The 17,766-nt window shown below is 45.6% G+C and overlaps 1 protein-coding gene across 1 annotated transcript in view; it reads left to right on the top strand.

The window, feature by feature from the left end:
- Nucleotides 1–17,766, top strand: part of CMTM4 (CKLF like MARVEL transmembrane domain containing 4) — a 58,733-nt gene continuing 40,967 nt past the window's right edge. Inside the window, exon 1 of the mRNA XM_023637131.2 lies at nt 1–323. Coding sequence (XP_023492899.1) covers nt 138–323 — 186 coding nt within the window. The 5' untranslated portion in view covers nt 1–137. The remainder of the gene's footprint in view (nt 324–17,766) is intronic.

Here is a 17,766-nt window from a genome sequence, read left to right as displayed (position 1 = left end):
CGGGGGCGGCGGCGGCGGCGGGGCGGGCCGCGGCGGGCAGTCGGGTGGCGGCGGCGGCGATGCGGCGGCCCCGCTGAGCCCGCCAGCTCCGGGCGCCGGGGGCCGGCCGCGCGAGGCGGCCCGGGCCGGGCGGCAGCATGCGGGGCGGCGAGGAGCTGGACGGCTTCGAGGGCGAGGCCTCGAGCACCTCCATGATCTCGGGCGCCAGCAGCCCGTACCAGCCCACCACCGAGCCGGTGAGCCAGCGCCGCGGGCTGGCTGGCCTGCGCTGCGACCCCGACTACCTGCGTGGCGCGCTCGGCTGCCTCAAGGTCGCCCAAGTGGTAGGTGCTGGGCGGGGCCCCAGGTGCCGGCGGGCGGCCTAGCCGCGCGCCTTCCCTCCCCGCTCCCGCTTCGGGGGCGCAGGCCTGGCCGGCCTCCGCCGCGCACCCGCTTCCCGCGCCAGACCCCCGCGCCTCGCGCCCCCTCTCCCTCGCGGGTCCCCAGGCCGCCCTCCCGCCTCCCCCTGGGGACCTTGCTCTCTGCAGCCCTACCGCCTCAGGTGTGCACCTCCCACCTGGACACCTGCCCTGGGGCCTACCTGTCCACTCCCGCCTTCGCCATCGCGAGCCTGTTTCATTATTGGGCTTGGTGGTCCGCGGAGCCCGGCGCGGGGGTCATGCTGTCCCCAGGGTACCTCTGGTCATGGCAACTTGTGGCAGATTTTCGGGCCCGCACAGGCTCCACCCTCCCGTCGGTCCTTGTCTGTCTCTGCTTTCAGCACTGGTCACTGTGGTTTGGTTTCCTCCCTGGCGCCTGGCAGAGTGCTGGCATATGGTAGACGTTCAATAAATGTTGGTTGAACGGAGGCATGTAGCCTAGGTGCAGTGGGGAAGCTCAGATCTGGCCAAAAAGCCTCCAAGTTATACTGCAGAGGCTTGATTCCTCTTAACCTAGAAGACAGAACCAGCATCCCTGAATCCTCCTCAGCACGGTGCTGGCATTGCCCAATTGGTACCCAGAGTTAAATCACTCTGGGAGGGCAGCCAGTTTTGGAGGTAACAGAAACAGAGAACTTTCTGTTGGGCTTGTCTATAGTAGAGCTCATTTCTCAGAATTCTTATTTTTAGTTTCCAGGGTGTTCAGGACAGGGGCCTGTCAGCTCTGCCCCTCTTTTGTGGTTTCGTAACAGGCCACTCTGGGCAGTTGCTTAGCTCTGTTGTGGACGGGGCATGCTCCAGTTCAGAAAAAACTGTGTCTGGATATTCGCTGTCACAGGTAGGCCTTCCTCTGAGGCCTGGCAGCAAAACTTTATAGACTTCTCGGCCAGAGAAGCCATTTGCACCGAGCTGCAGTGTATGTGCATTCTGTCTCTTCCAAGCATTGGGCTGCTTGTGCTTACTTGAGTACATAGGTAAACATTCCTTGGGAATAATATAATATGTGGACGCTTTAAATAAAGGTCTCAGTGTTTGTAAATTGCAGAATCATAGACTCTTTTATCTTTCTCTTGGGTGAAAGGCTTGTTCTGCTGATTGCCAGAGGGTATTTTTGAAGGGCTCTAAAGAAAGACAAATGGTGCAGGTTCTCCCTCTCTGGAATTTTAAACTGACCTTATCTGGTAAACTGGAATGTTCTCAGAGGTACATTGGTTCTGTAGTTAGGTATTGCTATTAGCAGAGAATGGAAGAGGTGGGGGAGGTGGATGACTGCTTTTTAAAAGAGGCAGCCTAGCCAATGTTTGCAGACGGCACAGATAATCAGAAATGAATAAGAAAGAGCAGGGCATGAACTTGGACCCAGGGGGAATAGAGGCCCTGGTGAAGTACCTTGTTTTGTTTACTCTGTGGACTTTTGAAAGTAAATAGAACTTGCTCACTCAGAGGATCTGGTAAAAGAATTGAAAGCCAGTAGTTTGTATAAAATGTTAATTATTACATCATTGCTGGCACTTTGTCACCTAAGGCCAGAAATGGAAGCCAGTGGTATTTATCATTGCCTTCTGGTAAGGTGCTGTTTTGTTATAGAGTTTTACTTTTCATCTGGAAGAACTTTGGGGCCCAGCCCCTAAAATCTTGTCTAACTCTGCCATTTGTCTAATTTCCAGAATTTAAACAGGAAGAGATAATGCTTGGGTGAGTGAAGGAAAGGGACCTACTTGAAGGGTATGGATGGCAACTCGAAACAGCCTTCCATGTACTTGGCTTCTCAGCCATGATAAAAATCGGGGTGTTTATGGGGGAAAAAACCCCACAAAACTCCAAGAAATTGGACTCTATACAAGAAGTCGTTAAGATATTTTTGACATGTTACAAAGCTCAGGATCCCATCAAGAAATATGGAAAATATAAGTTCTAATTCTTATGTTATTAGATAATATAATTCTTATAGTAGAACTTATATTATGGTTGACTTATGGTTTTTGAGAAAATTTTGACTTTTTTCATTTCAGTTTTGGTAGACATTTTTGGTGGCCTGTGGCTGGCCTGTGATAACCTGTAGGTCCTTGCTGCTTCAAGTGCTGTCCGTTGAACAGCGGCCTCGCCAGCACCCGAGAGCTTGGTAGAACCATGGAGGCCTCACCTCAGGCCTTTTGAATCATAATCTGCATTTTTAACAAGATTCCAGGTGATTTATTTGCACATTAAAGTTCTAGACTTGCATTTCTATCAGTTTAATATTAAAACCTCATATAGGTGCTAGCAATCACTTCTCTATCAGAACCGTTAAGAGTCCACCTCAAGGCTAAGGTTTTTCTGTAAAATGAGCTGGTACCTCCGTCAGAGGATTAAGAGAATGAGGTAATATGTAGAAATTAGCACCTAGCTTATTAGGTACTTAGTGTGTAATAAAGATTAGCTATCACTGTTGCTAATTAATATTTCCTGTTTCTAAAGAAACTTGGCGAAAATTCCACCCCTAAACTATAATTATACATTTGAATTAATGACAGTTTACTTCCTAGTGATTTAAAAGTTAAATTGATATTTTAAATGGCATATTATTTGATAGTAAAACTAACCTGAAATATTATGAAAATTAATCAGTGCATTTTCATACGTTATATCTTTTGAAAATAAAACTCATACATCTCTCTTAGTTGGGGAGAATGTCTCCTGTGGTTCTATCAAACAATAAAAATGTACTCTTGGTGGAAGGAGAGTTGGTTTAAACTACTGATTTGAGTTACCTTCTTCCTTAGGGTGCGGATCCTGTGAGAGGTTATTGTTTTTTAGCTCCCAGACATCATTTAATGAAGTAGTTAATGGAGACCTTTTGCTGTTCCTTATTGTTTTGTTGCATCAACCTGGCTGAAAGCAGAGTTTCGCTCTTGGGATGGGGGAGGGGATGTCATGATTTAAGGGCAGTGTCAGAAGAGGACAGGCCCTGGATTGGACAAGACTTTCTGAACAATGACAGCAACAGGCATCGTTTAGTGAGTGCTTACTCTACTGTCGTCACCCCCATTTTATGAATGAGAAAATTGAGGCACAGAGATGTGACTTGTTCACGGTCACCTGGCTGGCGTGTGGTGGAGCTTGGGTTTGAACCTAGGCAGTCTAGTGTCAGGGTGTGCTCTTTACTACCTCCTGAACACATCATTTGGAGTTGTTCCACATAGTGGAGCTGGAGACCTTGAGTCCAAGGACATTTTTGTGGTCTTTGGGCAGCCTGGCGATCTTTTGGGTGACTTTTACTGCTGAAGTGATAGACTGACAAGAGCTTTGATTTCTCAGTGGCCTTGTGCGGTTCCTAGGTGTGCAGCTAGTGTGTGGTGGCCTGCTCCTCTCCCAAGGGACCTGCCCACTTCCCTTCCCAGGGAGGAGGTGGGCCTTCTCAAAAGTGCCAGGAACAGGGGGCCGGCCCAGTGGCACTGCACTTAAGTTTGCACGTTCTGCTTTGGCAGCCTGGGGTTCGCCAGTTCAGATCCCGAGTGCGGACCTACACACTGCTTGTCAAGCCACGCTGTGGCAGGCGTCCCATGTATAAAGCAGAGGAAGATGGGCACAGATGTTAGCTCAGGGCCAGTCTTCCTCAGCAAAAAGAGGAGGATTGGCGGCAAATGTTAGCTCAGGTCTAATCTTCCTCAAAAATAGATAAATAAATTAAAAAAAAATTTTTTTTAAGTGCCAAGAACAGAAGCAGCATTTCAGTTCCCAAAAGAACCCTAGGGAGGTCTTTTGCTTCAGATCCCTTTCTTGAGCGCCTCCCATGCCTGATTGACCTTTGGACATTGCCTTGCATTTATTTATTTAGAAATTTTTATAAGAAAGTTGGGTAGTAGATATTTAAATTCAAATTGTAGTTCCTCTGATTTCCTTGAAATCTCTTAACCCCATCATGTCTTGGCTTCCTCAATAGTAGAATGTGGGTGATAATGACTGAGCATTTTAGGAATTGTAAGAATTAAAGGGTTAATGTGTGATAGGTGCTATCTGAGGTAACTCAATGATAGATGTGAATATTTGCATTCAGGGTTGGGTAATATATCTTTGATTTGCTGGAAACCTTGTCAGTTTTTCATTTCAAGCCAGTCGGCACAGCGTCATGTCTCTGTTCTCCGGCGTGTGCTGGGGCGGGGCGGGGCCGGGCATGGAGCTGATGGCAGGTGAGATAGTAGGTTTCACTGCGTTGAATTCTCAGGTCTACCTGAAAGTGCCTCCTTATAAAACAGTCTCATTTTCCCTTAGGAAGATTATTGTTATCTTTGGAAGTTGTCTTCCTGGTCAAGAACTTGGAATTAAATAAATTCTAGCAGAAAAGCAAAGATGAAACCCCTCATAAGTTGTTATGATGATTAAAAATTGTAAAATTATCCACAACCTCAGAAAAGTGTCTAGTACACGTCTGTTTTACAAAAACAGACAAAGACAGTTCGAGAAAAGACTATTAGCAATCATCTTCATGAACACAGACACAGAAATCCTCAACTAGATACTAGGGAATCAAATCCAGCAGTATTAGGTAAAAAGAATAGTACACCACAACCAGTTAAGATTTATCCCGGGAACGAAAGACTCGTTCCGTTTTCCAAAATCAATAGGTGTAATCCACCATATTAACAGCTTAAAGAAGGAAAAAACACGTGATTCTGTCAATGGATGCAGGAAAAACATTTGATGAAATTTAACATTCATTCATGATAAATGCTGCCAGCAAACTAGGAAGAGAAGGGAACTTCCTCACCCAAAAAAGGGCATCTACCGAAAGTCTTCAGCTGACATACTTAGTGGTGAAAGAATGAATGCTTTCCCCCTAAGATGGGGAACAAGGCAATGATGTCTACTCTGACCACTCACATTCAGCATCCTGCTGAAAGTGCTGACCAGCACAAGGAAAATGAATAGAAGGCATACAGATCGGAAAGAAAGAACAACTGTCCCTGTTTGCAGATGGCATGATCATCTCTGTAGACGATCCCATGGGGATCTGTAAAAAAGCTCCTAGGACTAATAAGTGAGTTAGGTTGCAGGATACAAGGTCAACTCAGAAAAATGAATCAAATTTCTATATCCTAGCAATAAATCATCAGAAACTGAATTTTTTTAAAAAAGCAACCTATATCAGTTACAATAGCTCTGAAAAGAATGAAATACTTAGTTCTAAATCTAACAAAACATATACAGGATCTGCACGCTGAAAACTACAAAACACCAAAGAAGGAAATCAAAGACAACCTAAGTAAGTGAACAGACGTATTGTGTTCGTGGATTGGAAGTCTCAATATAGTTATTAAGATATCAGTTCTCCACAAACTGACCTATAGGTTTGAGATAATCTCAAAATCCCAGCAAGATTCTTTAGTTAGAGACAAGCTGATTCTAAAATTTATATGGAAAGTCAGGTTATCCAGGCAAAGCGATGGTGAAGGATGGTGAAAAAGTGTTCAGGGCACAGGGAACAACATAACGTGAATTCACTTTTGTTGAGGGGTGTGTGTGCGCGTGTGTGCATGTTGCGAGTGGGACGGGGACAAGTTCCAAGAGTGTGGACTTTATGTCTCTTGTCACCATGAGACTTTTGGCCAGTTGCTTGTTCACTTTAGGCCACATGCTGGTCTCCTCACTTATAAATTGGGGCTGATGACAGCACTGCCTGCATTGATGAGCTTTCCATACAAAGTCCTTAGCAAAGTCTGTCTCACGTACAACGTCGTACCAGCGTGTTGGCACTATAGAATATCACCGCAGTGGTGCAGACTGGGAACTGGGTGCCCGGGGGCCAGGCTGGAAGGGAGACTTATTTTTCACTGTATGAGTTTCATACTTTTTGAATCGTATGCCACATGCAAATATCTTCTCTTCAAAAATTACTAAAACATTAGCTGTTATTAGCTCTAGCTTAGTATAGATTAGACTTAAAGCTAATATACTGACCATAATCTTTAACCTTTTATTGCTCTCCTTACTTTGTAATTTGGAGGCCCGCGGGGAGAATGATTTCGATAATACAGACCTCTTGAGGAAACTTGAAGCTTAATTTTTTTTCAATACATTTCCCTGTACGAAAACAAGCATTCCACGCGATAGCAGATGCTTAATTTATTTGTTGATACTAATGGCAAAATTTCTTCCATTTGGAAGGAATTACCCTCATTTCATTAGTTAAAACGTTGTATGGGGATGTAATGTACCATAGCATGGTGACTATAGTTAATAATCCTGTATTGCATATTTGAAAGTTGCTAAGAGAGTACATCTTAAAAACTCTTATCACAAGAAAAAAATTTTGTAATTACATATGGTGACGGATATTAACTAGACTTATTGTGATGATCATTTTGCAGTATATACAATTATTGAATCATATTGTACACCTGAAACTAATATAATGTCATATGACAGTTATACCTCAATAAAAAAACATTGCGACATTAAAGGAAATTAGGGAAAAAAATCTTAGTGTGATGGACACAAATGAAAAGATCTTTGGAATTTTCCCCTCCAAAGGCTGCACAAGATCATGGTTTCCAATTTTTTGCTATTGGGAAGAATGCTTCAGTAAATGTCCTGCATTCTTCCTTTGAATTTTTATTATTTTTTTTGTTGAATTTCAAGGAGTGCTTTTACTAGATCAAAGGGCAATATGATTAGATTTCTGAACATTTAAAAACTTGTGGACTTGGTGGGCATTTCTGCCTCTGGCGTTGCCTGAAGGTCTCAGTTTACCCCAAGTCTCCAGTGTGCTTACCCACAAGTATTTACCAGTGGCGAACGGTGAGCTTAGTAAGACCCTCTGGCTCCTCCTGGATCACAGGGCCAAATTAATTCCTTCCTGACAGCCCTAGAGAACCTTTGTTCTTAATTAGAAAGTGGTAAGGGGCCGGCCCCATGGCGCAGCGGTTAAGTGCGCACATTCTGCTCCTGAGGCTCGGGGTTCACCAGGTTCAGATCCTGGGTGTGGACATGGCACCACTTGGCACACCACGCTGTGGCAGGCGTCCCACATATAAAGTAGAGGAAGATGGGCACGGATGTGAGCTCAGGGCCAGTCTTCCTCAGCAAAAAGAGGAGGCTAGGCAGCAGATGTTAGCTCAGGGCTAATCTTCCTCAAAAAAAAAAAAAAGAAAGAATGCGGTAAGAGCCTTTCTCAGGTCATGGCACCTCAGAGGACACTTAGAGGAGGTGAGACAAGAGTGTATGTGCCCTGCCAGGTCCACGACACTTCTCGCTCCTGGTAGAATGGATGCCACCTGGGTGCTCCAGAGACGCTTGTTTTCTTTCTAGAGGTAGGGAGTTCTGCATGTACCTGATCCACTCCATTAAGGGCTGAGGTCTTAGAGCAGCCAAGGCTGATTATTTTCCTTGATGGTCCTGTTCGCTCCCTGAGCAGTTGAAATAACCTGGATATACCAGCATTCTGGCCTTCAACCCACAGCTGCTATCACTGCCTCTTTATCGTTATTCCTGGAAGTAGCCTCAGATCCTTTTGTAGGATGATGTCAGATTTCTTTGGAAAATCAAGTTGTTTGTTAGAGAATAGGGCAATGGTCAAAGGCCTGTGACTGTGATCAGAGATGCTAAATTTTCCCGGACAGTCCCAGTTTCCTGTGCTGTCTCATCAGACTATGTATAAGTACATTCTAAGTTTAAAAAAAACATTATTGGGGCTGGCCCTGTGGCCGAGTGGTTAAGTTCGCGCGCTCCGCTGCAGGCGGCCCAGTGTTTCGTTGGTTCGAATCCTGGGTGCGGACATGGCACTGCTCGTCAGACCATGCTGAGGCAGCGTCCCACATACCACAACTAGAAGAACCCACAACGAAGAATATACAACTATGTACCGGGGGGCTTTGGGGAGAAAAAGGAAATAATAAAATCTTTAATAAAAACATTATTTTACTTCAAATTATGAAATATTCCAAGCATTGAAATTCTGGCAATTCGTATAACAGGTACTCGTGTACTGACGGTGTGTCCTGGTATCTTTGTTTGGAAAATAAGATTATTCCTGGGGACAGGCTGTGTGTGCAAGAGATGTAAAAAGCAGGGTGAGATGAGCTGGGATTTGGATGCATTAGCAAGGTGGGACATCAGAGGGCCCAGAGGGAGGAATGGTGGTCTGGAAGAGGTAGAGAACCAGAGATCCAGAGAGCAAGGCAGTCCTGGCCAAGGGGACAGCTTCAGCATCTCATGTGGTGGTGAAGAGCCAAGTTAAACTTTCTTTTCTTTTTCTTTTTTTTTTGAGGAAGATTAGCCCTGAGCTAACATCTGCTGCCAATCCTCTTTTTGCTGAGGAAGGCTGGCCCTGAGCTAACATCCTTGCCCATCTTCCTCTACTTTATATGTGGGACGCCTACCACAGCGTGGCTTGCCAAGCGGTGCCATGTCCGCACCCGGGATCCGAACCGGCGGAACCCCGGCCACCGAGAATCAGAATGTGTGCACTTAACTGCTGTGCCACCGGGCCGGCCCCAAGGCAAGTTAACCTTTCAGTGGGTCGGTTCAGAGTGGTCCAGGTGTGGGAGCAGGCTTGCCGCTGGCTAAAGAGGGGATAGATGAGTGGAAAGGCACAGAGTTCAGAAAGCGACACCTCCTTCGGGAGAAGATCTTGCTTTTTCAGTATTTGGAAACCATTTTATTTTTAAGCAGTTTAACTTCTTGATGGGGAGGATTTTTGTGTGAAAACTTCTCTCTTAAAGGGGAGCCACCCCTCCTCTGAGCACCTCTCATGTGTGGCCTTGTCTTTTCCCATAATAAAATGATGGGGTCTGCCGCTAGTTTTCAGAGGGGGGTCCCCTGGGAGCCCTAGAGTTTATTAACGTAGAAACGGGTGATTGAGAGTCAGACTGAGGGGCTGGGTACTAATTATATTTCAAAAAGTCTAATATAACTGCATTAAACAGAATAAGGCCAGTTTCTTCTTTGACTAGAATTTTATGGCAATGATTATTTTGTGTTGATCAGAAGCTTTGATTAACATTTTGAATAACATGTTCCTGCCTCAGGGTCTTTGCATTTGAGGTTTATTCTTCTATCCTCTGCCCCGCCCGCCCTTCCCAGAAATGCCCACTTGGCTGTGTCGTCAGAACAGCTGTTGTGTTCTGCTCAGAGACCTTCCCTAACCACCCTTTGTGAAGTGTGACGCCCCCCACCGTCTCCACTCTTTGTCCCCCTAACCCCACTTTACTTTTCCTCATAGCGTTTACCCCCCCCAGCTGCAGTATCAGCTTGGTGAGAGCTGAGGTGTTGGGTGTGCGTTCCCTGCTGTATCGGCACACAGCAAGGCGCACATAAACAGCTGAATATACCAATCTGTTTAATAAAAGAAAAAAAATAATGGATTATTACTTAACATAGTTTGTAAGGTCAGATTATTTAAAAACATGAGATCCACAAGGGAAAGATAATATATATTTATATATTTATAAATAAATAAACTTATAAACTTCTAGACTCTGTTCTAAGTGGAAAATATTGGGGAGAAAGTATGGACATAAAATGCCATTGTGATTATTTTTTATTTTACTGAGTTTTTAAAAGTGTGTGTATTGCTACTAGGAAACAGAAGCTTTTGCTTAGGAGACAGATTTTTGTAAAGCGGGGGGAGAACCATAAGAGGCTTTGCCAAGCTTTTTGCTTAGAAAAGTGTAAAATGAAAACCGGGGATTCTGTAATTATTACTGAAGTTGTCTGCTTTCTGATTAACCTGTTGGGAGAGAGGGTCGCACAGGATCTGCCCAGCCACTATTTTGAGAACCACTAGAGTAGACAGTTAACGTGTAGAGAATAAGGCCCAACTGGGATTGAGGTTGAGGGTCCTGGTGGTGGTTTTTATAAAGCTCTCTGCTTAAAATAAAAAAAGAGCCGTTCAACGAGGCCTGAGAAGGGAGACCTCGATCTTCCGGAGGCTGAGAGGGCTGTAGGAAGTACTGTAATCCAGAATTTTGTCTCTGAACATTTCAAATGCTTGGTTAAATTTGGGAATTAAATGGGTTAATAAACACTTAAAATGTTCAGAATTTAATCAAATGTGGATAGTTTTGGATGGTTTCTTTCCTGCCACTATGATTTGAGGACTGACGCAGTGGAAGCCTTCATTTTTGTGGTTTCCCGTTTATTCCAGCACAGCTATGAAAAACAGTTTAAGGCTAAAAGATTTTTGTGCCAATGGAAAAAAAAAAAAAACAAAAAACCACCCCAGGAACAATGGCTCTTCCAGCGGTGGTTGCTTCTTTAGCTTGTCTACTCTCTCTCAACCATTTTTGGTCCAAACCCTTTACATGTGTATAATTTGAGATTGAGTTGGCTAAATAACTTCAGAGTCAGATCAAGATCAGTAGCTAGATGTTGGTGAAAGTTCTAACACATTCTTCCGCTTTAAAAAAATTGATACTTTATATATGTTTGAATGCCGAGGCTGGCCAGTACTATTAGACATACATAAATAGGACAAAAATGCTTGCCTCCAAGAGGTTCACAGTCCATTTGGGGGGTGAGGGTTTGGTATGGGGCAGAGAAAGTACACAAACCGTTCTCCAGTAGAGGCTGGGGACAGTGGGCTTGGCAAGGAAGCCCTCGTGGGAAATGGGCACCTTCACATGTGAGAGCTGAACGGCTGGTGCCTGGCATAAGGTGTGGCGTGTCTTGTGGAGCAGGAATATACCAGATGCTGGGAGTTGAGGGCAAGCCCAGGAAAGGAGTGGTAAGCAGGTGAACCAGGTGTGGTTTACCAGGCAAAAGTATGGGAGGGGGAGGGCATGGGGAGCCTTGAGGACCCAGATTAGAAAGGGCCTGATTTGTTAGGCTAATGAATGTGGATTTTCTGAAAGAGATGGGGAACAGAGCTGTGGCTGTTGAGCAGTTGAAATGTGGCTAGGAGGAGTTGAGATGTGCATAAGTATAAAATACATGCTGGATTTTAAAAGTGTAATTGGGGAAAAAAAAGTAAAATATCTCAATTTTTTTAATATTGATTACATGTTCAAATGATAAATAAATAAAATATACTATTAAAATTGACTCCACCTGTTTTTACTTTAAAAACCATGGCTATTAGAAAATTTAAAATTACCTGTGTGGCTCACATATTGCTGTGGGGTGTCACTGGGTTAGAGAGTGTGAGGAATGGCTCTGAAGAGGCTGAGATGATAGTAGCAAGGCCTCGTAAGAGACTGAGTAGTTCAGGTGAGAAATGAGGACTCAGCTGGTCTTTCGGCAACGGGGGTAGAAAGGACATGACAAATGGGAGTTAAGAGGTGGAAATTTAGTCGGTGCTAAAGGATAATTTTTAAAAGATAAAATCATGATTTGCTGTATTTATTATATTCCTTGTTTTTATTTTACATTACATTAAATTCATTTCTCAATCAAAAAAAACAAACAAACCCTGAAGCTAACATTGCGCATGTGCTAGACGGCTAAGTGTTTTACATGTGTTGTCTCATTGATGCTCACAGCAATCCTGTGAGGCAGGCTCTTTACAGATGAGGAAACAGAGGCTTATTGAGATCTGTAACTCACTCAAGGTCCCCACCGTTGGCCCCCGGGGAGCTATGCAGCCTACCTTCAGAGACCACATCTGGAATCCCTGTGTGTGTCTGTTTCTGCAGCCATCAGGCAGATTATGAGCGTTTTTCCAACATCACTTGTCTTTCCCATCTACAGGGACTTAGTCCATTTCTATTTCCCTTCTCCTGCTGGCACCATTCCTGGTGGGTCCACCAGCCTTGAGAGCCCTTCTGGTTTCCAGGTCTTGCACATTACATGGGTCACATCTGTCAGAGTTGAGAGAGGTGATAGTTTCCTTACAGAGGGAGGCCCCTCAGCCCTTCTCTTCTAGCTCTTTGGATTATCAATGAAATTTAAGAATGGCAGAGATCAGAGCCAATGAAAGTCCTGAGGAAGTTGGAGACCATGTTAGCTGGTGGAGGAGGGGTTGAGAGGTAAAAATTGAGACTTGATTATCGTCCTGTTTGCTCGAGCCAGCTGACTTCAGAGTATTTGGGGGAGGAAGAATTACTGGCCCCTGGAACCGTTTTTCCCTTCTTAGAGAAGCTGATACAGAGTCTTGGCACCCTTCTGGACTTTAACTTGTTTGTCAGTACTAAAGGATAATTTTTAAAAGATAAAATCATGACTCTTATACAAATATAAAAGATTTTATGAGTTAATGAGGGAACTAGTAAGATACTACATCTTGTTCAAAGGAAAATTCAAAGAGTAGATACATACACACACACACACCCACACCCACCAATAAATGAAGTTCAAGTAGATGCAACTCTGGCTTTGAGCAGAATCTGTTGTCCCTCTGCCGGACAGTTCATTTGCCTGTCTGCAGAAGGAATCATTTGCGTTGCTGTTAGTTATATACAACTTAACAGAGTTACAAAATATCTCAGACAATGAAAGGCGCAAATCTCACAGGGTCAGGTAACTTGGAAAGTTATGTTCTAATAAATCCTATTGTTCCATTGAAGATCTTCAGTGATCTTTTTGGTCCATTTCAAAATCTTTCACAATTTATCCTGAGATGGGAGATTTATGGGGAGGGGCCTGAATGGGCTGGATTTTTAATCCACCCCTTGCATGTTAGAACATCCCAGTTTCTTTCGTCCCTTTCTCTCCGTTTCCTCTGCTTCTCCAGCCTGATGGGTGATCCTTGCGCTGCTGGGTTGCTGGAGGAGCCTCCTTTATGGCCTCCTGCACCCTACTCTAGATTTCCCTGTTGTTGTTTTTCTTGTTTTTCCCTCGTCACTTTTCTTCACAAAAATAGATCTTGATCACCTCCACTTAGGTCCATGCTCTAGGCCTCAGCCTGGCCTTTAGGGACCTGAGTCAGGCCAGGGTGGTAAGGAGCACAGGTACGAGGGTTACCTGCCACCATAGGGTTGGTGTGGGGTTGAATGAAAAGTGCCTCGCGTGGAGCCTGGCCGTGAAAGCACTTGGTGAACGCCAGCTGTTCTCCTTAATGCCGATGGGTCCCACCTCATCCAGCCAGGTTCTGGTCCACTCACTCCCATTCGTGTTCTCTCCACATAAACCTGTCACCTCAGCCTGGCTGGAAGCGCCTTGTTCACCACAATAACATGTGGCTGCTACAAGGCTGTCCCAGCCCTTTGCCCAGCCAGAAGATACCCCAGGAGTCAGTGGGCTGGCATGAGGCAGGGTCCCCTATCCCTTTTCCCCACCCTCTTCCTCCTGGCCCTGCCGTGCCCGTCCTTGTGGGTTGTTCTTTGTTCTGATTGATGTTCTGTGTCCTGTGATGTCCTATGATAGAGCACCAGCTTGCATTACATATATACACCCCTCGCTCTCTGGCTCTGAACGGATTTGGATATACCTGCAGTCTATTGTAGTAAGGTTATAAGCACCTGCAAGGCAGAGACACAGTTTTCTCCTGTTTAGTGTTCCCAGTATGAACACTCGGCTGCCTGGTACGCGCTCACCCACTCATCCAGGTTCAGTTTGATGTATTGGTTTGGGACAAGTTCCAAATCCAGGAAGAAAAGAAGAACAGCTAATTCCTGTTGAAGGCGTGTCTTAGTCTGCCGTAACAAAACACTGTGGAGTGGGTGGCTTAAACAACACATAGTTCTTTCTCATAGTTCTGGAGGCTGGTCCAAGAGCAAGATGCCTGCAAGGTAGGTGTCTTTCTGAGGCCTCTTCTCTTGGCTTGTAGGCGACCATCATCTTGCTGGGTGCTCAGTGACCTCTTCTTTGTGCATGCATCGAGAGAGAGAAGGATCTCTCTGTTCTTATAAGGGCACTAATCCCATGAGGGCTCCATCCTCGTGACTTTATCCAACCCGAATTACCTACCAAAGGCCCCATCTCCAAGTACCATCACATTAGAAGTTAGGGCTTCATCATATGAATTCGAGGGGGATACAATTCAGTCCATAGCGAGGTGAGAGCATGGTATAAATCAATAATGGTGGTTCGAGATGGCTCAAAACATCATGAAACTCACTCAGAATTTTAGACTGGATGGAGCCATCCCTTTGTGCCCCTGCTTTGTTTTATGGGTGAGGAATCTGACCCCTAGAGAAGTTGTGACTTCCCTGTGGCTGCCCAGTTGGTTGGCGGCCCCGGAACCTGAGCCTCAGGCTGGCGTGACTCAGCTGCTGCAACGGGGCGATAGTTTGATTCCGTACTGTGAAGCCAGATGTGGGGCTGCTCTGTGAATTCTGATAATCTTCTTTTTGTTTTTTTAAAGGTTGGCACCTGAGCCAACATCTGTTGCCAGTCTTTTATTCTTCTTCTTCTTCTCCCCAAAGCCCCCAAGTACATATTGTATATTCTAGTTGTAGGTCCTTCTAGTTGTGGCATGTGGGATGCCGCCTCAGCATGGCTTGATGAGCCGTGCCATGTCCGTGTCCAGGATCTGACCCAGCAAAACCGTGAGCTGCCGAAGTGGAGTGCATAAACTCAATCACTCAGTGGCCACAGGGCCGGCCCCTCTGATGATCATCTTATTCTTTATGTGATGATGGGGAGAGGCACATGCATAGTAAGTACCCTCAGGCGTTTTTTTTAGGATAGTAGACGTAGGAAAGACTGTACATGAGAAATCAAGTCTTTGCCTGTGATGTTCTGTTTAAAATGCAGGTATTTAACCAGCCCAGGCAAATTCCACAGTGAAGGTACTGGGCTGGGCAGCTGACTTGGGAGCCCCAAAGTTTGGATTGTAACAAAACTCCGATGTTGGTAGATATAAAATTGCCTTTTACTTCCTTAATTTCTCTGATAATAAATTGAGATCAGGATAATTTGCCAGCAAATTGGTGTGTATTTTTTACAGTAGGGTTTTGGAGCTGAAACTGGGAGAATAGACCAGCGCTTGTCACAGGTGAAAACATCCACGTGGCTCTTTGCCTGGTCCTGAAACGCGTGATGGTGGTGGAGGTGTGATGAGAGTGTTACTGGTGTTGTGGTGCTCGAGGGTGGTTTTGGTGAGGTAGCTGGGGAGACACTGCACACGCCTCACCGTCACTGGATGCTTTGGAAAAGCTTCAGCTATTGGTCTGGGACTTGAGGGGCCCGGGGGCTGCCACACTAGGTAGGTGAGAGCAGCCCACAAAGAATGACGAATTGCCAGGTTGAGGGAAGCCTGGGAGAGCCCAGCAGGGCCCGTAATGGGTTCTCTGTGTCTAGCTCCACAGAGTCTGTAGGAAACCAGCAGTTCTTTTTTTTAAAATTTCTTTAAATGGACTATGAAATCTACCATTGTGTCTCTGACCAGATCAATATAAATGAAAACAAAGTTAAAATTTTTTTTTAAAAATCTGCCTGTTTATAACAGTAACCTTCTTACTACTTAACGCACAGATCATCAAGACCTGCCAAATGCAGGATTTAGCCAGATTGGTTCAGCAATATTATTGTCATAGAGGAACAAAGAAAGTCCTTGACATCCTGCTCTAAATCTCTGTTGTCCAAGGCCGCTTTGTACAGTTGGGCAGGTTGCACATTGCGCAGTGGATTTAGCTGAGATGGTGGGGGAGGCTGAGGTCCAGCCTGCATGCTCTGCTTGCCAAGGCACGTGCCCTGGCACTGGGCAGCGTCCACTGCAAGGAAGGGTTGCCTATTCCCAGTTCATCAGCCCAGAGTGAGTGCCATTTTTTTTTTCTGGGAAAGATTCACCCTGAACTAACATCTGTGCCAGTCTTCCTGTATTTTATTTGTGGGTCGCCGCCACAGCATGGCTGCCAACAGGTGGTGTAGGTGTGCGCCTTGGAACTGAACCTGGGCCGCCAAAGCAGAGCGCACCAAACTTAACCACTAGGCCACAGGGCCAGCCCTGGGGGTGCCATTTGTAATTTGCTAACCTCTTGCCAAACCAAGCTTCCACCCAGCTTGGGATCTGTTTCTAACTGTTACAAAGGTGCTTTATGGAGCTGCTTATGTCTTGATTATTCAATCGGAAAACTTATTTTAGAGACGTGGCTTAGCTGTTATATTAAGCTAGATAGCAGAGTGTATTTTTAAATGAGACCAACTGAAGCAAAAATGTAAACTTGAAATTCAGTTTCCCAGATGTAGTATTTTGAACAGATTTATTTTGAATTAATAAGCATGTGCAGGGCTTTCCAGCGTTTTTTGTGGTCGTCTGTGAGGTATGTAGATGATGATGTATTCAGTACTACATGACTGAATGAATACAGATAAAAAGGTAGCTTGCTGGCTTTTGACGAAAGCTCCCATGTTGATGAAATTAAAAACTTTCAGTCCCTCTCAGAACCTAAATTATCATTAGAACATCTGTCAAACAGTTGGTGACGTGTGATGGGTAGTAGAGGTTGGTGCGGATATCCTGGTACAACTTCTGCTCTGGGGGTTCCCGTGGGTGTGGGGGTGTGTGCAGAGGGGCCTCGCTGACCGAGTGGGCAGCTCCCGGGGCCGAGCCCATCCCTGCAGCGTTGGTCCGCTCTGAGTTGCCAGGAATAGACGCATGGGTTCCTTTGGGTTCACTGCAGGACCAGGTAAACCAGGCCTTGGAGGGAACCCTGGGTGGGCCAAGCCGCTGGGCCTCGTGAATCTTGGGGGTTTTACTTGAGTCAGTTCTTCAGTCACCGGGACTTGGCTTGTTTCTTTGTAGCTGCCTGGTCAAGGGCAGCTTGTGGCTCCTGGGTCACAAAGGGCCCATGTCCTCCCCTCATAGACTGGACTGTGACCTCATCACATCTGCAAGAGGACTGTGCTCTGCCCAGCTCCGTGCTGGCCGCGTTCTAGCCGGAGGCCAGCCAAGTGCTTCGTCCCCTGCCAGCTGGGCCTGCTTATGGCTGGGGATCTGTCCATGGGGCTTATCTGCCAGGGGCTCCTGAGCACTGACTGCCTTGGTCTGAGCACTCTGGCTGGTGGGGCCCAGGGGCCATGGGCCCACTGTGGGGGTAGCATATGGCACTGTGTCTGTCTCAGGTAGCCAAGGACTGGCTGCTGTCGACCTGCAAGAATCCCGGGAGCAAGTCTGGTCAAGGGCCTGAGTCAGGGTTGAAAACCATGGCAAAGGAAAGTAGTTTTCTCAATAAAATGTGAACCCTCTGCTTGGTTGCTTCCAAGAAGAGAAAACTGGCTGAGGAAAATACTGTTTTAGAGTAAGTAGACTGCAGAGAGGAGCATGTAAAAAACATCGCTGCCTAACTTGTTTGCAGTGGGAAACACAATCTCTTGCTGTAAGGGATGCCGTGTTAAGAGGCCCTATGGAAGAAACCACATTTCACTGTTAAGTAGCTGCACAAAAGTGCAGGACAGCTTTCAGACTCTGCAGTGTGTACACTTAGGTATTTTCTGTAAATGATAGCATAACCCGAAAAGCAACTCTTAAAGGTCAGAGGAATGATGAAAG

The sequence above is a fragment of the Equus caballus genome, chromosome 3, assembly GCF_041296265.1.
Source record: "Equus caballus isolate H_3958 breed thoroughbred chromosome 3, TB-T2T, whole genome shotgun sequence".
NCBI classification, from domain to species: domain Eukaryota; kingdom Metazoa; phylum Chordata; class Mammalia; order Perissodactyla; family Equidae; genus Equus; species Equus caballus.
Note: the sequence above shows the minus strand (reverse complement) of the source record. Positions and strands in the feature narration are given on the sequence as shown.